The sequence below is a fragment of the Colletotrichum paranaense genome (assembly GCF_030867605.1).
Source record: "Colletotrichum paranaense strain IMI 384185 chromosome Unknown Scaffold_3.1, whole genome shotgun sequence".
NCBI classification, from domain to species: domain Eukaryota; kingdom Fungi; phylum Ascomycota; class Sordariomycetes; order Glomerellales; family Glomerellaceae; genus Colletotrichum; species Colletotrichum paranaense.
Genome location: NW_026848961.1, coordinates 2,351,311 through 2,371,843, shown reverse-complemented (window position 1 = coordinate 2,371,843; position 20,533 = coordinate 2,351,311). Strand labels below are relative to the sequence as shown.

At 49.6% G+C, this 20,533-nt stretch overlaps 8 protein-coding genes across 8 annotated transcripts; 4 read left to right on the top strand and 4 right to left on the bottom strand.

Annotated features, from left to right (window-relative positions):
* Positions 1 to 93: 93 nt before the first annotated feature.
* CPAR01_04364 (uncharacterized protein) lies at positions 94 to 4,273 on the bottom strand (the record flags this gene model as incomplete). Its single annotated transcript, XM_060488645.1, has 13 exons — positions 94 to 977; positions 1,037 to 1,161; positions 1,225 to 1,508; positions 1,562 to 2,140; positions 2,223 to 2,331; positions 2,400 to 2,709; positions 2,774 to 2,869; positions 2,928 to 3,080; positions 3,142 to 3,488; positions 3,538 to 3,546; positions 3,600 to 3,830; positions 3,889 to 4,028; positions 4,094 to 4,273. 13 exons carry the CDS (start codon positions 4,271 to 4,273, stop codon positions 94 to 96), a joined length of 3,447 nt encoding a protein of 1,148 aa, XP_060352851.1.
* Positions 4,274 to 5,843: 1,570 nt separating this feature from the next.
* On the bottom strand, positions 5,844 to 6,791 carry CPAR01_04363 (uncharacterized protein; the record flags this gene model as incomplete). Its single annotated transcript, XM_060488644.1, has 1 exon — positions 5,844 to 6,791. One exon carries the CDS (start codon positions 6,789 to 6,791, stop codon positions 5,844 to 5,846), a length of 948 nt encoding a protein of 315 aa, XP_060352850.1.
* Positions 6,792 to 8,822: 2,031 nt separating this feature from the next.
* On the top strand, positions 8,823 to 10,406 carry CPAR01_04362 (uncharacterized protein; the record flags this gene model as incomplete). The annotated part of the gene is made up of 2 exons (XM_060488643.1): positions 8,823 to 9,441; positions 9,496 to 10,406. The coding sequence occupies 2 exons, from the start codon at positions 8,823 to 8,825 to the stop codon at positions 10,404 to 10,406; spliced, it is 1,530 nt and encodes a 509-aa protein (XP_060352849.1).
* Positions 10,407 to 11,811: 1,405 nt separating this feature from the next.
* On the bottom strand, positions 11,812 to 13,016 carry CPAR01_04361 (uncharacterized protein; the record flags this gene model as incomplete). The annotated part of the gene is made up of 2 exons (XM_060488642.1): positions 11,812 to 12,730; positions 12,802 to 13,016. The coding sequence occupies 2 exons, from the start codon at positions 13,014 to 13,016 to the stop codon at positions 11,812 to 11,814; spliced, it is 1,134 nt and encodes a 377-aa protein (XP_060352848.1).
* Positions 13,017 to 14,306: 1,290 nt separating this feature from the next.
* On the top strand, positions 14,307 to 14,892 carry CPAR01_04360 (uncharacterized protein; the record flags this gene model as incomplete). Its single annotated transcript, XM_060488641.1, has 4 exons — positions 14,307 to 14,335; positions 14,391 to 14,460; positions 14,518 to 14,643; positions 14,728 to 14,892. The coding sequence occupies 4 exons, from the start codon at positions 14,307 to 14,309 to the stop codon at positions 14,890 to 14,892; spliced, it is 390 nt and encodes a 129-aa protein (XP_060352847.1).
* A 981-nt stretch (positions 14,893 to 15,873) lies between these two features.
* On the top strand, positions 15,874 to 16,973 carry CPAR01_04359 (cytidine and deoxycytidylate deaminase zinc-binding region; the record flags this gene model as incomplete). Its single annotated transcript, XM_060488640.1, has 8 exons — positions 15,874 to 16,017; positions 16,073 to 16,104; positions 16,162 to 16,256; positions 16,312 to 16,378; positions 16,429 to 16,489; positions 16,546 to 16,570; positions 16,636 to 16,703; positions 16,761 to 16,973. The coding sequence occupies 8 exons, from the start codon at positions 15,874 to 15,876 to the stop codon at positions 16,971 to 16,973; spliced, it is 705 nt and encodes a 234-aa protein (XP_060352846.1).
* Positions 16,974 to 17,537: 564 nt separating this feature from the next.
* On the top strand, positions 17,538 to 18,598 carry CPAR01_04358 (uncharacterized protein; the record flags this gene model as incomplete). Its single annotated transcript, XM_060488639.1, has 3 exons — positions 17,538 to 17,656; positions 17,707 to 17,875; positions 17,963 to 18,598. The coding sequence occupies 3 exons, from the start codon at positions 17,538 to 17,540 to the stop codon at positions 18,596 to 18,598; spliced, it is 924 nt and encodes a 307-aa protein (XP_060352845.1).
* Positions 18,599 to 19,275: 677 nt separating this feature from the next.
* CPAR01_04357 (uncharacterized protein) lies at positions 19,276 to 20,209 on the bottom strand (the record flags this gene model as incomplete). Its single annotated transcript, XM_060488638.1, has 2 exons — positions 19,276 to 20,110; positions 20,178 to 20,209. 2 exons carry the CDS (start codon positions 20,207 to 20,209, stop codon positions 19,276 to 19,278), a joined length of 867 nt encoding a protein of 288 aa, XP_060352844.1.
* Between the last annotated feature and the right edge of the window lie 324 nt (positions 20,210 to 20,533).

Here is a 20,533-nt window from a genome sequence, read left to right as displayed (position 1 = left end):
ATCAAATTTTGTGGACAACCTTTGCGTACAAGTTTAATCGTGGAAAATCTTTCACCTTCAAAAGACAACAACTGCTCAAATATCTTCAGCCGTCTAGTCCAACTCCTTGCCAATCTTGTCAAACTCCCGACGCCACTCAGCGACCTTCTCGACCTTCTTGAAGGGGTCAAGGTTCATGGCCTCGCTGTCCACGTACACGCTCTCCCCAAGAGTGAGTTCGCCTCGCCCAACGAAATTGCCCAGTTCAAAGCTCGCATACTTGGAGCTGGCATTAGAACGGCCACCGTCTTCCCAAACTCCAACCTTGAAGGTCGCATCCGGCCGGAAGAAAAAGTTGGACCCTTTGGCGGCGCCACTCCGCGTTCCACTGTTGACAATCTTTGCCGAAGTGTGAGGCTTGTTGGACTCATCCTCTTTGTGAATCTGGGAAGCGTTGTTTCCGTTGCCGCCACTTGGTTTGCTGTTGCTCGAGGTTACCTTCCCGCCGCTGTTGTTGCTCCCGTTCCCGTTGCCACGATCGCGGCAGTCGGCATCCTTCGCGGAACCGTACCCTTGAGATCCGTAGCCCTGAGAGCCATAGCCCTGTGCGCCATAGCCTTGGGAACCATACCCTTTGGGCTGGGAACTGTTGTCCTTGGTTGACACTGAGAAAGACATCCCAGGAACACCAATCTTGAAGCCTTCTTTGGAAGAAGTGGTCTTATCGTTCTGAGGCCCGGGGTTCTTTTCACCTTCTTTGGCAGTGTTCCCACGATAGAAACCGTCTTGGGGAATGATGGCAGCATTCTTGCTACCAATTTCAATGTTCGACGGGAATGGCTGCATGGGCGCCTCGCGAACATCCTCAATGAGAAGGACCAAATGTTTCTTCCAGATCGAGTCGTCCACCTTCTTGTAGAAATTGAGCTTGCAGCGGCCCGCGGAAAGTTGCGTGTTCGGCGCACGAGTAATGACGTGATCAATGTTGGCTTCGTTTGCTGTATGAACTTGGTAAGCCGAATGTCAGAGGTAAGACTAGCAGTATGGATGCACTTACGAGTTCCGTAGAGGTAGAATGGCATGAAAGTATCCGGGTACTTATCGAGGCGATACTTAGAGTTCAATGGGCGGCTAACAACGGTCTTCCCCAACTGAACACAAACGTCTTGGAGGATGATGCCGCTAAAATCGTTAGTGGGATCCATTCCTAACACATAACGTGCCACGAGTTGACATGCTACTTACGACTCTTTTGTCATAATCTGACCATCGAAGTGGCCCTTCTGCTCAATGACATCCTTGGCCATGACCTTGCGCTGAGTCACGAGCAGCATCGGCTCGGTGGGGTTCGACTTCTTCAAAGCAATGTACTTGGCCTTCGACTTCTCGTCAAAGCTCGCGTTGACTATGAGTTGTTGTCGATGGTTCGCCACATGGAACATAGGCAGGTGGATCAGGAAGATCTCCTCTGTGCCCTGAATGAGGAAGCTGTGGAAATCCGGCGCCGGTGTGTTGCGCTTGCGGACGATCTGCAGATGCAGGTCAGCTACTGACACAAAATGATAGACTTTCAAGAACAAACCTCAGTCTCCTTCGCGACGACATCATAGAAGATGTCGGCGAGTTGATTTGTGAAGTTGCCGTCAGTAGGGAATGGGGACATGACGACGTTTCGCAACACCATCAAGTCTTGTGAACTCTGCTCTAGGCCGAGCCGCTTGACATAGTTTGCCTTGCACTCTCCGTACAGTTCGTCTGAGAATTCGGTGGAAGTCAAGAAGAGAGGAATCTGGGTGGGATCATCGTCTGGGCTGTCAACAGAAAGGGCCTCAATGACTCTCTGCATGAGGTAGTTGGCCTCTTCGATATCATCGTTCAAGCGTCCGTCTTCGTAGCGGAAGTTCAGCGCGAAGGCGTTGATGTTCAGGTCTGAACCCAGACTTCTCAGGAGTTTCATGACCTTTTCGTCATCCGGTCTGGCTTCATCTTCGGCAATAATGGAAGCGTTCGTCTTTTTGACAATCTCATCCCTGATACGCTTCTTCTCGGCCTCGATCTTCTCCTCGGTTGCATTCGGCTCAAGCTCAGATGGGAGCATGTTGAAAGGCACGCAGACGAAAGGACTTTCGGAGTCTGTCAAAGCTGCCCACTCTGCTGACAGCTTCATCAGGTGTGTCAGCATGAAACATGAAAAGACAGCACAAACAATCCTGAGAATGATGGAGAAAGTGAATGAGACATACCCTGCTGCAAGTCCAAGTAACCTCTCCAAGTAAGGCACCATAGCCTTCGGCATCAAGACCAATTGTCCTATTTGACAACCACGTCGAAACCGCAGAGGCACCGGGTTTACTGCAGTGAATATGCATAGTTAGTTTCTTCTCCATTACTGATAGATCTCTTCCAATAGGTAGACTGACCTTCCTTCGACACCGTAGATGCCAATGCTGGTGACCGAGCCTCGCGATAAGTAAGGACTCGTCCAGGTGACCAAGAACCGCATACGATTGTCACGGTAGCAAAGGCCACCAGCTGGATAAGGGATGTAGCCTGCTTTGTGGGGGTCAACAGTAATGGAGTCGGCAAAGCGCATGGCGAACAAATCATCCTGAGTCTGGGCACGAAGTGTCGCATCCGGCACAAAGCCATCGGCCGCACCCATGTCAGTGGGAAGATTCATGACATCTCCAGGCCGATAGTCCTTTGGCAACATGGAGCAGAAATATCCACCTGAAATGAAGTTAGCGCATTCAGTTGCAAACGGAGTCAATTCTCAAAGGCTCGGAACACTTACCCCAGGCAGCGTCGGCATGAACAACAAAAGATAATCCTTTCGCTTGGAATTGCTTGCGCAGGGATAGAACACCGCTGAGAGAGTCCACGGCACCCTCTTTGAAAGTAAGGTCAGATTTTTATCAACTCAGTGCGTTCCGTTGGCTCTCTCTTACCCTCCGTGGAACCTATGATAGCAACCACCGCATAAACGGGCTGTCCTTTGTCAAGATTCTCCTGCAATTTCTTCTCCAACGCGCCCAAATCCAGGCGAGCTCCTGCATCAACTGGAATGCCGATGACATTATCGGAGCCCAAGCCGCTAATTGCTAGATTATTTGAATGCGATCAGTCTCCAATCAGTACATTGAAAGAGAGGCAATTACTTACCAGCACCCTTGGGCCAAGAGTAGTGCCTGGTATTCGACAACATGTATTGGCCTGGTAGTTCAAGCCCAAACTCTCGCTCCAACTCATCCTTTCCAGTGGACTGGATGGTGAACTTCTTCATTACATCTGAAAGGAATGCATTGGACACCCCGTGCTCCTGATATAGTCGATCAGGTAGATCAAGAATATCGGATGGCTTCAAGTTGAGCAGATCCCAGGTCGATAGATCAGTGAACAACTTTGTTTCACCCTTGCAAGTCTCAACTTTGAAAGCCTCCGACAGGAAGTTGAGTGCCTCGCCATTCCCAAAGGCCTTGCGAAGCGATAGGGGATAGAACTTCAGGTTCCTAGCTGGGAAGGTATGAGTAACCGATATTGTAAGGCGATAGTTGATACATACCGACCCTAGAAATTAGTTGTTAGCGTCTGACAGTATTGTAGAAACTGAGGGATCTTACCACATGGATTCCAGATTGGCAACGGTGCCATCACAGGTCACATGGCCCCAAGAAGTAGGCGCTTCGGTGTTGTCCTCCTTGATGTTGTAACCAAAGAGATCGCACAACTGCTCGCCCACTTCTATCTCTGCCAAGGTTGATAGTGGACTGGCTTCGAACGCGACATTGTTTGGATTATAGAGCATCGTCATGAAGTATCCCAGCATTGAAGGCATGGTCAGGTCAGTGCACCTAATTCAATCAGTTCAAGAATGACCTATCAAGAAGAGGCTAATCAAAAAGCACTGACATATGAGCTTCATAACGAGGGGACCAGAATGGTATGCTTGACTTGCCCAAGATGTTGGAGGCCTTCCGAACGGCATTCTGGAGCTTGTCCATGGAATTGCGGAAAGCAGGCGTGTTCTGTGTCTTCTCATCGATGAAATTCTGCTTCATATCAGCATCGTGACCGTTTTGTACTTATCAAGCAGTTGAGTATCTTTGTAACGTACTCCATCTTCAGGGTAATAACTCTTTCGCGCACTCTCGAGTTCATCTAGAATGATGTTGATGTTTTTCTTGAAGTATGGAAGGTTCTCGGCTTGGGGCCCAATGAAGTACGAAGAGATGATCTGATGAGACTCATCCTCATAGGTGGCCGTGGTATTGTACGCCGTGTTCTTGGAAGTCATGATGGAGGTAGAGGTAAGGGGGTGGTTGATGAGTTTCAGCGGTCAGCTTAGGAGACGTTTTCCAGGACTAAAGGCGAGAGGAGAGGCCTTATAAATACAATTTGATCCAAGCACTCTCCAGTGACCGCCTCCTGAATTTCGTTGAAACTTCTTTCGACTCTTTCGCGGTCGAACCAATGGGTAGATGGCACTGCATTTCGCAGTTTCGCGGTGACGAAACGATATTATGCAGGCTGGCGATCAACGACCGCTTTCGCCTTCTAGGACCTTCATGAATTCACCCATATCTATGAAAGGTCTCTATCGAGTGGTTTGACCGGTCAGGCCTTGCATCTTGTATGATGCTAGTTTCAATGACCCCTCACGGGAATGCCTTCCACATACTCACCGGTGTCATCTTAGCGAGGTTCCGATCAACTGGAGAATGCCCTTCCGTGAATAAAAGCAACGAATTACTGGTTGGAATACCAAAGATGTTCGATTCTCATGCATACTGTGCTGCCGTAGAAGGTTAGATCCGGGCGGGCTTTGCTCGAACTCGCAGCGGGAGCATGCGTGTCTCACATAGCCGCCACCTATCACGGAAGAGACAGGCAACGGCTGCAACCTGTTGTATGAGTGAATATCTGCACGACGTGGACATGAGCAATTGCATCACTGCCATTGTTCTATGATGAGGAGAATTAGAAGAGATTGTTGATGTACGTTACTTAGACTGGAAGGATCGGACAGAAACCCAATATCGAACGACATTAGCCAACCCTTCATTTTGAGCTCAAAGCAGACCAATGTACCCGACGAATGAGGAAGCTCCAATTTCGCTGAAATAGCCGGCACAGTAAAGCTGGCGAGAGCCGAGAAACGAAGAGGCTTTGTGGGCTGTACTATTCAAAAGCTCACAAATTCCCCGGGAGTCGTGATAGGTGTGGTCCGATCGGGTATGATCCGGAACTATCACCGTCGGCCCGGGGTGATCGCTCCTAGAGTAGCACTGGGCACACAAACTGTTCGGCTACACCCGCACACGTTAGACTAGATCGAGCTGGCTGCAGGAGAGGAGGGGGTTCAGGCTTGGCAGTCCACCTGTCGACTTTCATCGAGCTTGAGCCTCTCGAATGGAGTTGTACGATTCTGAGACAACGTACGGTAATAGGCCCAGTAGGTATTCCGACGGAAACCGATTGAGCTGCACAAGTGAGGGGTTTGTGATTCACCGGTCGCTTTGCCAATCATGCATCTCATACATGCACGAATCGTGACGTGGATGTCGACCATTGTGCGGGGCAACAATACCAATCAGGTGTGGTGGTGATCTCATTCCAGCAACTTGAACTTCGAATACTTGCCCGCTTACACGGCTCCTTCAATACCTGAACGCATATCAGACGGGTTCCGAAAGCGGACATCGGGATGGTACCGATGTGATAAGTAAATCAGACTATTATTTGGGCTCTATCTATAGGATAGAAGCTATGTGCGAAATATCTCTTTGAATCGTTGGCTCAGGTGCACATTGCAATCGCGAACTCTAGCCCTTGAATTGACACATTTGATGTCAATCAGAGTGTTCTTAGTTTGCAGACAGGAGGACTTTCCACGCATCGATGACCGAACGATTGGGCGCGGCTATTTCGATGACCTCTTTGCTTGTGGTCGAAGCCGGGCATTTACCTTCCCATAGAGTAATTGGAGCAGCCTTGATCGAGGATATCAGGTTCTTGGACTCTTTTGTTGCTAATATCATAGCGTCCACAAGAGACACATCCCTGTACTCGACGTTGTCCACGGGCTCACCAATTGCCTCCTCCACCCACTGAGCAATGTCTCGACCAGTCACATCCGTAGGCCCATTCAGAACATACTTTGCCCCGTTATGCCGAGAAGGATCTTCTTTCCACAGCAAATGAGCAGCAAAAGTACCAATATCGTCAGGGTCTATTGCGCCTACGGGTGCGTCCTTGTCGGCGATGAGCTTCAGGATTCCCTGCTTCTTCGTTCGACGGTGTTCTTTGACAAACTCAACCGCACTGTAAAGATGTGCCGAGAAGAAAATGTTTGGCTGTAAGGACGTCCACTTGAGTTCTCTGAATTCTGGCGAACTCAACATGGTCTCAATAGCCCAATGAGTCCGCGGGTAGTAAGCCTCGAAGTCTGGACGGACGTTGGCAGCCGTTGTGGAGATGCGCACAACGTACTGTACGCCGGCCATCAGTGCGGCCTGGTGGAAGGTCGATTCCTCGGCGAATTGGCTCGGACCGTTGTGTGATGCGATGAAAGCCTTGATGACGTTCTGTTCGCGCAGCCAAGAGGCATTGATATCGACCCAGTTCTTCTCGATCACTGTAACACTAGGGAGACTTGCAAGATGCTGGGCAGCCGACGAATCGATGGAACGCGTAAGAGCAAGGATGCGAGTGTCAGGCGAAACATCGCTATTACCCAGAAAACGGGAGAGAGTCTCGACGACACTTCGACCAGTGTTGCCCGTTGCGCCAGCGATGAGGATTGTAGGAGTCATGATGGTTGTAGATAAAACTTCGAAATATCGCGATCCTCGAAATTTGCCAGAAAAGAATTTGAGACAAACGCCTTGAATTGTCCTTTGAATCGACAATTGTACTTTTGTAATGCCACGACACATGATAATCATTCTATGGCCTTTATATCTAACTTACCTGATGGCGAAGAGTCCTTGCGGAGATCTGCGCCGCTGCGGAGTTTGCGGACAACCCACCGGGACGTACACAAATCGCCCTTTATAGAAACCAGACTTTGTCACTAGTCCGCAATCAATTAGTAAGCTCTGCAACGTTATGTCGGCGTCGTGATGGCATCTTTCACCCCAGGCCACGCCTTTGATCGCGTAATTTCAATTATACAATTCCTAAAATCAACTCATTGGTGTTGTGGATAGGGCTGTCAGCAAGTCTTTCGTCCCTACCCCCCATTCCCAGGAACACTGCATCTCTATTGCATATCTCGATGCCCATATTGTGACCAGGAGACTGTCCGCCAGAAGAGCAAGTACTTACTGTAATTTCAGTTCTGCGAACAAAATTTCGGGTTTCTAGTACCGTAAGCTTAAGTTGATCAGTTCGACAAAAAATAGGACTAGCATCAGCACTCCACGAGAGGCCTGCTACGAGCGTTGCCACATGCTACTCACATAAGCTCCTTTGATAGATCCTTCTGTACTTCTCGCTCGCTTGGTTTCAAGAAGGAACACTCCCTTTCTATGCCCATTTTTGCATGCCATAAATTGTGAGACATCTGAACAAGTAAATGAGGCCGTAGGCGTTGCTGGGAAAGCTACCATGCAGTCTTCCTTTCCTTGAACGAATTGCATGTCTTGATCATATTATATGTTGCGCAGCATGGTGAAATGAATTGAGAAAAAAAATTTGAAGTCACATTGCTCGCCTAGAGACGAAATCACATATTATTGTTTTTATGTTCTGTTGGTTGATTGCGGCGCGCTGAGATGCTCCCGCATTTCCGCGTCTATTTCGCCTTTCCGGCGTGATGCTACAATAGCTTTGCCTGATCATTCCTGCTCTCAAAGGCTCTTCTAGAAGAGCCGAAGCCGCATAAGTTTGGGCTCTGGTGGTCACCTGATGGCATCGTCCAGGTAGACGTTAGGGGGATCAACATGGCGGGGCTGGTAAATTTACAGCTGTAACGTCGAAATAGCTACGCCACGTTGTGCTACTTGCATCGCGCTCTCCGGTGGCCAATGAGTAGACCATGCTAATGCCCGAGGCAATAAGCTCACGCCGTTTTCTAATGAAAATACCCAGTTGTTGTCTGCTCCAACGGACAGGGACAATGCGAGGCAAACAAACAAGCGTGCACGGTGCATCGCAATTGGTAGTCTTAAACTCAACCACGCAGGTTCCAACAGCTTGGTAACCATGCCACAAATCTGACCGTTCAATCTTTAATAGTGTACTGCAGGATTAGGCGTTCGTTGCTGCCCGCAATCAACTCGTCTCCGCGACGACTCTTTCCAAGGAGGTTGCAGATACACTACTCCGTACCGCGTACATAGACAGATCAATTACTGTAACTGGCCTGCCTGGCACGCTGCTAGCTTCTTACGATTTCCATACAGCCGGCGGGATGGTTGCCGTAATAAGCTTTTTTCGGAAGCTTACACAAACTCTAATCGGTCCCGATTCCTTGCATGCCAGTTTCAACCTTCCTACGGCAACTTTCTCATGGGCAGCAAGGCAGACGTTGACACAGGCGCGAGACACTTCGGCCACAAACAAAAAGCGAAAATTAGTGTCGTCGCAAGGCCGATACACTAACAAGCAGCACTTCCAGGGGGTGGTTCATGATTCAAGGGTGCCTGCCAGGGGCACATCAAAAGCATGTTTCCCGACGAACCCAATCTGATGGGGAAACGAACTCAACCCTTAAGAATGTTCTCGTCCGTACCCTCCCCTCTCTGTCGCGTCCGTGGACGATCACTTCAACCTACGATACGGCAACCTTCCCTGGGGAGTTCGGGATCTCAACACTGTCAAACGTCCCCAAGTAGCTCATGATGAAGGACTCACAGGTTTCCCGCCTGCTCTTTGGCGTCGTGGCATTCGTCATCGCTGCGACGGCCGTCAATATTCCTCAACCTGTCGGACCAGCCCATCAGGAAATCCAGGGACCGATAGTATGGGCAGCTTGTCCAGGGGACATTCGACCTTTCAAAGGCAACAACGCCACATCGGCTCTCCAATGTACAAACTTCTCGGTCCCATTGAACTACAATGACCTTGGGGGTCCTCAAGTTCAGTTGGGGATAGTCAAACTCCCGGCACAAGGCAAGCGCATTGGCAATCTCTTCGTGAATCCCGGCGGGCCTGGAGGGGCAGCGTCGAGCATGGTCGCACGAATGGCTTCGAAAGGGATCTATATCAGCGACGCAGTACGCCAGTCATTCGACATCATTGGAATGGACCCAAGAGGCGTTGGCCTGAGTACACCGCAGAAGTGTGACACGAATCTGGCCAATCAGCCAAGCGAGTTTGATGCGACTACGCCGGAGGGTTTCCAGAAGCTGTTCAACTACAACAAAGCTGTGGGTGAGTCTTGCCGGGCAATGACTGGTCCACTGTTCGACAACATGGACACAACATTCGTCGCCAAGGACATGGAGGCTGTCCGTGTGGGTAAGATCTATTCCCTATCAAATTATCCTGGCTGGAGGAGCTGACAACAGACAGCTACTGGCGGAGAACCCATGAACTATTTTGGAGTGTCATATGGAACACAGCTTGGGGCTCAATATGCTGCACTGTTCCCCAAGGCAATCCGTGCCATGGCGCTTGATGGGATGTTGCAGCACACTGGATCTTTCGCATCGAACATCATGACACAAGCCACGTCCTTGGACGCCACCATCCAGGCATTCTTTCGGTTCTGCGAAGCTAACGCGACTAATTGCGGAGAGGGAGGACAGGACATCCGACAGACATGGAACAAGATCCTCGAAGTCGCGGGCGCGGGGAACCTCAAGGCGGCCGAATGCGACGGGACCATAAAAACCGGCTGCTTGCCTGTTGCCACACCAAACAACGTGATAGGCTCTGCACGGTCGACTCTGGAGTTCCCTCAAGACCGGAGAGCATTTGCCGAAATGCTTAAGCTCGGGGCCACCGGGAATGGCTCCTTCTTCACTCCAGGCCTACTTTCCGGTGACATTTTTACCGACTCTCGCTCTTTATCCATTACAAACGTGCAGTGCCAGGACGGACATTTCTTCGCTGCCAAGGATCATGTCGAAGTACAGCGAGTGGCTGATATGACCCGGACTTTCACGACTACACCAGGCATGGGAGAGTTTTGGCATCGGGTGATTGACTGCACCGGGTACCCGGTCAAGATCACGAATCCTCGGACGGCGTTGAATATTAAGGACACGCCGCCCATCTTGCTCGTACATTCGAGATTTGATCCGGCGACGAGCCTGGTGTATGCGGCTGGTATGATGGAGGAGTTTCAAAATGCTACTTTACTTCTCAGAGAAGGATCTGGGCATACAAGCTATCTGCTGAAGGGTGATGCCTCACGCGTTGTAGACGACTATTTGATCAATCTCAAGATACCGGCGCCTGGGACGGTGGTTTCGAGTTAGCTGAGCTGAGTAAAGGGGTAACTAGAAAGTAAATTAAGTTCGACTTAAACAAAAAACACTAGTTCCGTCGTGATTTCTTTCGTTGTCAACAAATTTGTTACGCAACTGTAAGAACCTTCTTCCAAGTTTCGATTCATGCGCGAGATTGCCTCTACCCTTCATGGAGCATGAACTCTTCGTGCTACAAGAACTGTCTCCTCGGCTGAATACTTTATACTGTTGTAGAAGGGGATGTCATTACCTCAATATTCTCGTGTATCAAGAAGCGCGTGATATGTGGGGCCATGTCAATCACTTTCTTGGCTGGGGAGTAGACTACCGCAATCTGCATCAGATGAACTTTGAGCCAGGCATCACCTCAACTCACTATAGACCCTCATGGGTAACAGAATTCTCGAAGACTTGAGATCATCAGGATAGGCTCATTGTGAAAGGTTCTCGTCTCCAAAGCTCTAGCAGCCTTCGAGATATGGAAAGTGATATATCGAAGTCGAGGGGAAACAACTAGATCTGGAGTGCTTCCTTGTGGATAAGATTCGGCTCGTCGCGCGTCGTTACAGTTGATTAGAGCTAAGTCATGAGGAGTTGAGCAAGTCACAAAAGGACAAAAAGGGCACGACCTGGATTCGAACCAGGGACTCATGCAACCACCCTGCATCGCTCTGGCCTACGAGCGCTCGTACCTATGGATATCTTCGGAACACATGCAAGAGGAATAGACCGTATACTTTCTGCGTGGTATGAGAAGACTCTGTGAGTCACCCATAAAGGACAGACTGATACCTTGGAAGACCGTCTTGACTATCAGGGTTCGCACATCGGCGTGGCACACCTCACTACCTATACGGAAGAGAATGATGTTTTATTACCAAGGCCTATGGAGTAGCGAAAAATTTCTCAACTAGATTGCCCCGCTTACATAGCTTTTGTCTTCGAGTCTCGTGGGAAATGCCAGCATCGTTACACCTATGGTGGCCAGAGTCTCCTAGAATTTTGGTAGGTTCATCACGAGGGAAGCCAAGGTTTTGCTTCTTACAGCCATAGAAGTAAGTAAGAATAGGCTTCTCGAAAGATGCAACACACCAAAAGATCCTAGCCTCTCATCCTTCCTGCTCCTGCGGACTCAAACGATTGATATTGTCAACATGTGATTGCTGATGTATAGCGCACATCTGTTTGATACAATCAATAAGCTAATGGCAATAACTGCCAAATAAAGCAAGTAAATACGTTGTAATATTGATATCAACATAGTCGCAAGTACATAATATACAGAGTATCGTTCAAAGCAGATAGCAAATAGGAAAGACCTCGCAGCTGATATCCTTCCACGGTCATATCGAATTCTTCGACGCCAGCACCGCCATATAAACAAGTCCCGCACCTGCCTCGTCCAACTTATACATCAAGCTTCACTGATAGGAGGAGCTTGAAGAATCCATTCTCCGATAATCTTGATGGTCTTTTGCGTCTTGATTTTGGCATCCTCAAGCAAAACCGGATCACGTACAATACCGTCCAGGTGCTGATCAAATCCATGGACCGTATCAGGAACCAGAAGCCACCGGTAGCGGCTTCCGTCAGCTCCAGACACCTCGAAGTGGTAAACTTCGTCGTCTAGCACGAGCTCGCCATCACCGACGACTTCAGGCTTCCCAACCTTTGCTGGTGGGGGCGGACGGCCCGCAAGCCTGTGAATGAGCCTCTGGCCTTCCTGGGCAAGCATATCCAGCTCGCAGCCGATCATAAAGACTTGCTTGGGCAGAGCCTCCTTGGGCGCGAAAGTAGGACTGAGTAGCGGGTTGCGGCTGTCTTCGCCGGGAATCTTGTAAGCCCAGTCAAACACGGGTGCAATCCCTTGCAAGAAGTCCTTCTCCTTTGCACGGAAGCCTCCGAGCTCAGGCTTGTACTGTCGCGTCGGGGCCTTCTCTTCTCCCGTTATGGACAGATCAGCCGCCGGGTACAACGGGACGATGCAAGTGAGATGCTTCCTGACTGTCTCGAGTTGCGCGACAGCCAGAGTCAGGTTGCCGCCCGCAGACCAGCCGGCCAGCGATACTCTGGTACGATCCAACGGAAGCGAGTCATCATTGAGCGCGGCGAGGAAGAGCTCCTCGCAATCATGAATCGGCTTGGGGAACGGGTTACCCGGAGCTTTGGCGTAGTTGAGACCGATGACAATTGAGTGGTGCTGCGAAGCGTACGTCTGATTCCAATCGTCGTTGTCATTTGGCGTACCGAGCACGAATCCACCCCCATGGATTGTGAAGAGAACTGGCAGCTTGTCTTTGGACGTTTTGTCAAAGCATTTCGGGAAGAAGACCCTGGAACGTGTCAATCTCTACGCCAAGGCGATGAGGTTTCTCAAGAATTGGGGCGAAATAAAGAAACGCACCTGACGGGTAAATACGGCCTGCATTCGTACGTCTTCACGATCTCTGGACGGTTCTCAGGCGGGATGACATGTGCTTTGACATCGCGAACGAAGAGCGCGGGCTTCACCAAGAGATTTTGGATCGCAAAGGCCGTAGCGCCGTACCTGACCTTGGAGAGGAGCGGCAGCTCTGGGACACGATGTGAGTCGTCCGTGGTATTCTGATCTTCGGCCATCGTTGAAGCCAGGCGCGCGGCGACGGGTTGAGTTGAGTTGAGTTGCTTTGGGTGCTCGAGTGTTGCAGCGGATGTTGCGTTGGAAGAAACAGGCGGGGTTGGGATGAGAAGCGTCGCTGGCTGGTGGGAACGGCTCGGTAGTTGTAGTCGCATGCACCTCGGTTTCGCGTTTAGAGGGCCATAGCGAGGTGCAAGCCGAGTACGAAACAAGATACGAAACCTTGTACCACGGTCAACATGATCGGATAATGGGTGCTTAGAGACGTCATGTCTCTAGTTGGTAATGGTGCATAAAATGTAAGCATGTCCCTCAAGTTTGAATTGAGGCGCAATTTGCAGTCAAATCTCATAACGCCTTCAATTGCTGACGGCATCACAAAGCGTCGGGGACATGTGAATAAGTGCCGGCCTTAGTAGCCGAACCCGCACCGCCGGCGGGTCTCCACTTTAGACCGGTAACTCGGGAAACTTCATGAGAGCGACAACAGCACAGTCCTCGACTTATCATGCATTGCCACAACGCACAAACCGTCCAGCATTCAATTTACAAGCAAGTGACACCTCGAACACCCAAAGTCATGATGGCGCAGCTGCGCTCATTCGAACAGCAACTGCATCTTGTGGCAAACCCCTGAAGATTGCAGAATCTCCATCGCCACGAAACAGCAAAAAAGAAAAGAAGAATGAGGCAAAAGGTGAGCTTAGGGGCACTACTATCATGAAGATGGAACAATCTGGAACTTACGGCACGTGATCAAACAGTGGGAATAACCTAGGCGCGGCTGATTGACATACGCACCTCACGCCTCCTCAAGTGAAGTCTAACTCAGTGATAACTTAGCCATCTCAGATCTCTGTGATACCGCATTTTAACACCTCAGCCGGAAACAAGAAAGTCCAATAAAAACTTTAGAAACATTTTCGTGTTCCGATCTTGAAAGAGGAAATATGGTCTTGTTGGCTCTTTCCCTTTGACGAACGCAGATATTGAGTTGGTCGAACCTCAGGTGTCAAATTCCCAGGCTTCTACCGGGATTTCTCAGTGACCGACTCTTTCTGTTATTCTTCCGGTGCTTGTCCCTTCAATAACAGCTCTTTCTTTCATTACATGCAGCTTTGCATCCGACTCATCTTGAGTTTTCTGTGTTCAGAGGCTGCCGAGGGCTGTCAACGAGGTCGGCAAATTCACGCCAGATCGCTAGAACACAGTGGTCCCTTTACCACACCGTCAGCAACATTCTGAGAGGCCACCAGAATTTCTCTCACACTTTAGGGAACACAGTGATCACCATGATTCGACCTATGCTTGACATGAGAAAGTAAGTGATCTTATCAATTGCCGTAAAGGGATGCCCACTGACTGTCTATGTACAGAATCCTCAACTCGCCGCAAATCGAATATCATGTCGGCGAAAGCGGCAAGTCATTCTCGGTTCCCAAAGCTGTGATAGCATTCCTCTCTCCAAAGCTGGTGCATACGCCGCCTTCCGGACGAGGATAGCCCAATTCCGCTTCAATCACTCTGAGGGACATCGATGAGGCTACATTCACTCGACTGGTGGAGTACGCCTATCGCCAAGACTACACCGTTCAAGGTCTCAAAGCCCGCTCCTTTGCCTCCGACGAAGTCAGCGTTTTGCCTTCACTTTATGAGAAGCTCGAGCGGGGATGAGTATTGAGAGAACGGATCCTTCATCTACGATTCTGGCAGGAATTCCTTCGCGAGTTCAAGGGTATCTACGTAATGCTCGACAAATCGATCCACAAAGAAGCTCTCAAGACAAAGAAACTCCCTGACCGCTACGTTCGCTTTGACACCCTCGACGCCCATATCGCCCTTGGAACGTGGCGCACACATACGGTATCCAACCTTTGAAGGATCTCTGCAAAGCGCACTTCCGCGAGTGCCTGCTTTTCATGCCTCTTAATAGATACCCCGTGGCTGATCTGCTCACTGTGTGGGATTTTATTCAGCATAGCGCTAGCTGCGCTCCCGGTAATGAGATCCGCGACGTTATTCTGTATTACTTCGTCGCCACTCTCCCCATTTCAAGACATCATCCGAGGTTTAGGAGTACGCTCGTGCGTGACGAATCCTTCACCCACGAACTTCTCGACAAGTTGCCAAATGTAGCTACTCCAACTGACTACTAAGGATCTTGTGTGCCATAGACTCTACGGGGAAAGCATTGGGACGGTGGGAATTGTCTTGATCATGGAGAGAACTCGACAGATTATCAAGGCTTCTTCTTTGGAGTTTGATTTGTGGATGGCGTTCATAGGGAGATCAAAAGACAACGAGTTCACGTAATTAATGCTCAGAAGTGTGATGCCAATGCATTTGACATTTTCTCTAGGACCCATCATATCATTTTGCCTCCCTTCATAGGCGTCGGCCCACGGCGTTGTTTGACAGATTGCCTATACAATGATACTGGAAAAGCGGGCGCCTCATACCACTCAAAACCGATTTCCGGCGCAGGATAGCCGACACCGGTATCGCTGGCCGATATCTTCGCCATACAAGGCGATGCCAAGGAGGTCACCGCAAATCATCAGTGATAAGAAATGGCACTAGCACATATCCATGTCAACAGGGTGGGGTTATTGCGGGGTTGCGCATGGTGATAGCTTCAATGTCCGGCGCGATGTGATCCATGGTTCCGAAATGTCGGGATGACACCGCGTGGCTCTCCACTTTTCCCCGGCCACCCTTATCTTTTGAGGGAGTTCGCCGACAATGGTACTTTCAAGACTCATGGATGGGGTCGCTATAAAAAGGTGCTGAGCATGTGGGAATTGATCTACTTTGCCATGCCATTCCTTGTTGGATCGCTACCACCTGTCAGACTTCAAGATGTTCGTCTCACTAGTACTGTTGTTGTTGGGCGCCGTGGGCTCTGGATCGGCACATTTCATCGTCCCCAATGATGACCAGGATATGTCTGGCCTCACCGTGAACTCGGTCCCAGCAGCGAAACGAGTCGAGTACATGCAGAAGGTTGGCATATTGAATCCGTGTCATATACCACCGTCCCTGTGCTGATTCTCGCTAGGCAAACGAGGCCCTATTCCGGCAAAGCGGACCGTACGTGGCCACCCTCGGTTCAAAGTTGAGTATCGAATTTGACTAACATCTTCTCAGTTGCCCCTTTGCCGCATTCGGAACCATCATCGTAAACCACACTAGCGATGAAGTCGTCTGCGAGGGAGCAAACTTCCGGACCGGCGATCCTACAAGTATGCACTGAGAAACACAGTAATCGTAGCTAGCACTTACTAACAAGACTTGCAGTTCACGGAGAGATCTCAGCCATCAACGCATGCACAGCTAAGTTCGCTGAACAGGGCATGACGCCAACGTAAGGCCTGTGAATTACTCTTCAAGAACCAGGGCTCATATTCTCGACAGACAGATCTATGCCGCATGGGGAGAGCTATCAATCTACACAAACGCTGAGTCGTGTCCGATGGTAAATGCTTCAAGTTGCCAGAAAGCACAGGAGCCTCGGTAACTAACGAGTTTTAGTGCGCGAGTGCAATTCGATGGGCGGGTTTCAAAGGCAGGTTTACCCTTAGAAGCTGTTGTGCCCGTCAACGACTAACACTGACCTGTCAGAATACGTCTATGGCACAACGATTCAGCACAACTACAACGTCGGCTGGGGTGTTATGACTCTCAGCAGTGTAAGAGCCTCTGCATCAGAAAGAGACGAGGGTAGCCCCGCTGAACATACTATCTAGTACGACGTTTTCCAGCAATCTCGCCAGCTGCCTGGTTACCAAACGTCTATGATCGGACAGATCCTCACAAACGAGACGGACCCTCTCTTCTCATGGCAGTACAACGCAAGCGCGCCTTGCCCGAACGATTGTTTTCGTGTCCCAAGCGCGACTCGAGGCGGAACGACCTGCTCCAATGTTACTGTCTCTCGAAGGGACTATGAGGCGCTGTAGATGGGCAGCGGGCTAAGGACTACAAAAAGAGACTTGGAAGTTTTATTTGCGATCCGACCTCAGCCACACTAACAGTGATTGCAGTGTCATGGAATCACTGAAATATGGCTCATCAAGTGGGTGGAGAATAAAACATTTATCGCGGTATAGGTATCCTATCTACCTCTTTAATTGTCATTGCTGTTACTATCCTTCGTTTAGGGAGTATTCTTTACTGAATATATGAAGAGTGTTTCCTGGAAGTAATGGAGATTACTTTACGGGTATTATAAGGATGAGAACGACTTATATAATAGTTATAAGAAGTAGGTAAGTGAGCATTATAATAATTTATTGATTAGTAATTGCGAAATATATGTGTAATAGAAGGGAAACAGGCGGGATTTGGCAAGTTAATATTATTACGTGATGAGAGGGACTGAAACTCTTAACCTCTTCCAAAACAGGGAAGAACGTCCGGATACCTCCTTCCACAAATCCACCTGTTCGCAGCTCTGCGAGTTCTTAAACCAGAAAGGCTCTTGAAAGTCGACTTGCAACTCCTCCACTTCACCTCTAGCAGTCATGGAACCACTAAAGGCGACTCCCAGTCGGGTTCCGTATTCTCTAGCACAACGACGTGGTCGTCTCCCTAGTCATTCGACAGCGGCTTCGTTCAACAGAGGTGTACCTGATCTTGAAGGGTACGTGACATTCAGTTTCGATTTTGAACATACCACTAACCATTAGCCAGCGTACTCACCTCACGAGTGGTCACCTTTCGGATCGGTCCAGACCGAAAGCCATTCCAGATCCACGAGAAGCTCGTAGCTTCCCGATCAGTAATCTTCGACCGCATGCTGGCCAATAATATGCGCGAGTCCCTCGAGGGTGTTGTCGATATTGAAGACGTCGAGCCAGAGGTATTCACGAGTTTCATCAACTTTGCCTTCTACGGGAACTACGACGTGCCGACGTCGCACAAATTCCAAAAGGCTAAAGACCAATAGCCTGACAACGCCAAATTGATTCCAGGAGAGACCTACGACTCCCTTCTCGAACACGTCCTAAAATATGACTTCGGACTATCCAAAAAGCAACCGTATCTACGATATCTGACGCTTTTCATCAACCAAGGAACCCCCGGAAAGCTGTACGGCATGCCGCCCGGGTTCCCGTGGAATAAGGACGAGGAACTCGAGGCAAATTTTGACCTCATGGTCGCAAATCGCCTGTTTGGGGAAATTTGCATGCATCACGTTCAGCTCTACATACTCGCCGACAGATACGACATTGCGCAGCTGAGGCAGGTTAGCCTACACCGTCTCCACAGCTCTTTGACGCGCGCGAGACTCAGCGACGCTGGGTACCAGCTTCTCTTCGGCGTCATCGAGTTCGCGTTCACCAACACAATGCCGGGAGACAAGATACGAAAGCTGCTGATTCAGACATGCGTTGCCGACTTTAGCATGGTGCGCGCGATGCCCAGCTTCACCGATCTGCTGCATCGCGTACCTGAGCTGGGGGTTGAAATAATGACTGAGCTCCCCACGTACTGGGAGGAAAGGAAGAAGGCTATCAATGATGTCAATGCAAAGTTTGCATCGGCACAATCGGACGCTACAACGAGCAAAGAAAAATCTTGAAGAAATAGGAACAAGCGCTTTATCGAGTTATACGACTCGACTTGCTTGGAAGAAGGGAAGCAATAGGCAATCGAGGAATGGCGCAATGGTCATTGCAAGTGCTGAGCAGGAGAGGATCTTGCTTTCTAGAAGTTCATCACAGGGAAGAAGGGAAGGCGTTTTTAGGCAGTTGCATGTTTTTAGAAGCAAGCAAATTACGAAGCGGCATTCATTCGAGCAACGACTCGAACATTGAGCGTGGATTCTAGATGAAAACAGCCAACTACTCTATTCAACACATCATGGTAGTTCTGAACCATTCACATAGGCAAAATGCGTGTTTCTTTTCAGAAGCTCCTTTTAGTTGACGGACTCTCCTGTATTCCAGCTTCAAAGGACTCTTCGTGAAAGAATTTTTGATGAAATTCGTTCATCCCTTGACCGACTATTTTGATTAAGGAAAAAAACTAATGAAGTTCTTTGAAAGGGAGACTATCTGAGATATAGGAAACGCCCAAGTCCTCATCCGTAATAAGAACCTCTCTGATCTCAGGTTTCCATGGGACGTGTCCGGTGAATGACAATGGCAGTCCCCTCTGAACCGATCCGCTCTAACGAAGTGTCCGCCGAAATTACATCGCTTTCCTTTTGATAAGATCCCTCGAATGATGTATGATGTATCCTAGCCCCAAATAGCTTTAGGCGTCTAGTGCCCCTGGCACTTGACCTTGAACTTCTTTCCAGTAGGTACTGGGTATCTCAAGCAGCAGTTCCACAGCGTAGTCCGCGAAGTCGCGGATCAGGTCTCGAACTCCAGCTTTCATTGCATATTCCATATCTCCAATGAGGTATCGTAGAAGCAGCTCGCGAAGTTCGTCCTCTGGTGATGTCTGTGCATGCAGGAAGCGAAGGACGGAGCACACGTGACCAATGAGCGTGCCGTCTCCAACTGCGTTCCATAGCTTTCGCCCAACATCATTGATGCACAACTCCTTGAGATCATCGATGAGATACCTGTCGGCGAGAATGTAGAGTTGCGATGGCTTCAAAAGGTGATCCAAATCGACAATGATGTCTGAATCCAGTCCTTCAGATTCCTTCTTCCGGAGCGAATGACTCATGTATGTTTTGACTCCATACTCGGAGAAGTGCTCCTGACAAAACTCCAATACTGCGAAGCGTTTGTTGTCTCGCTTTGACGACGTGCGCTTGACCCATGTCCTTAGTGAGTCTGGATATGCATCGTCTTTTCTGGCGTCTTCTTCTTCTTCTGAGTCGGATTTGTCGTTGTAAATGTATTCGGGGTAGGGAATAGGGTAGGAGCCGGTGTAAGCATAGTCCAAAAGAAGGAGGAAGGTTGTAGGTTCGACGTCGTCCCAAACGATCTTGCCCTCGAGGGATTCTTGCATACCGCCAGTAAGCAAGGCTTGAAGAGGCTCCGACAGGTGGACCAAAGCCCCCTCGTGGACACGGAACTCGCGCTTCGAATCTCCTTTGCCAATGACGAAAGTGACGACCCGGGAGTCGATGATCCTATGAAACGTTAGCAGATTTTCAACCTAGAATCTCTTTTTTCAGACGAAAGAAGACAAGAACTTACTCCTCGATTCCTCTCTTTCGCTTGAGAGACATCGTGACGTTGGCGGGCGAAGGTGTGTGTGGGTGTAGAAGTGAGAGTCAGGTTGGTCGCGAAATTGGTCCGTAGATATAGGAAAGCTTGGCGAAGGAAAGAAGGAAGCCGCGGCTCTCGTGTCGAATGGAAGGACCGAAATACAAGCTCTCCGTTCCTTCCAAAAGGAAAGAGAGAACTTGATGCAGATCCGAATTTCTCGTGTATTGCTAAGCAATATCTAGCGCCCTTTGCTTCTCGTCCACATTAATGATTCTCATGTGCAGCGTTGTTAGCCAGGCTGAGACGCTGTTTAGCGAGATGCGTTGAGGAGTATAGGACCGGGA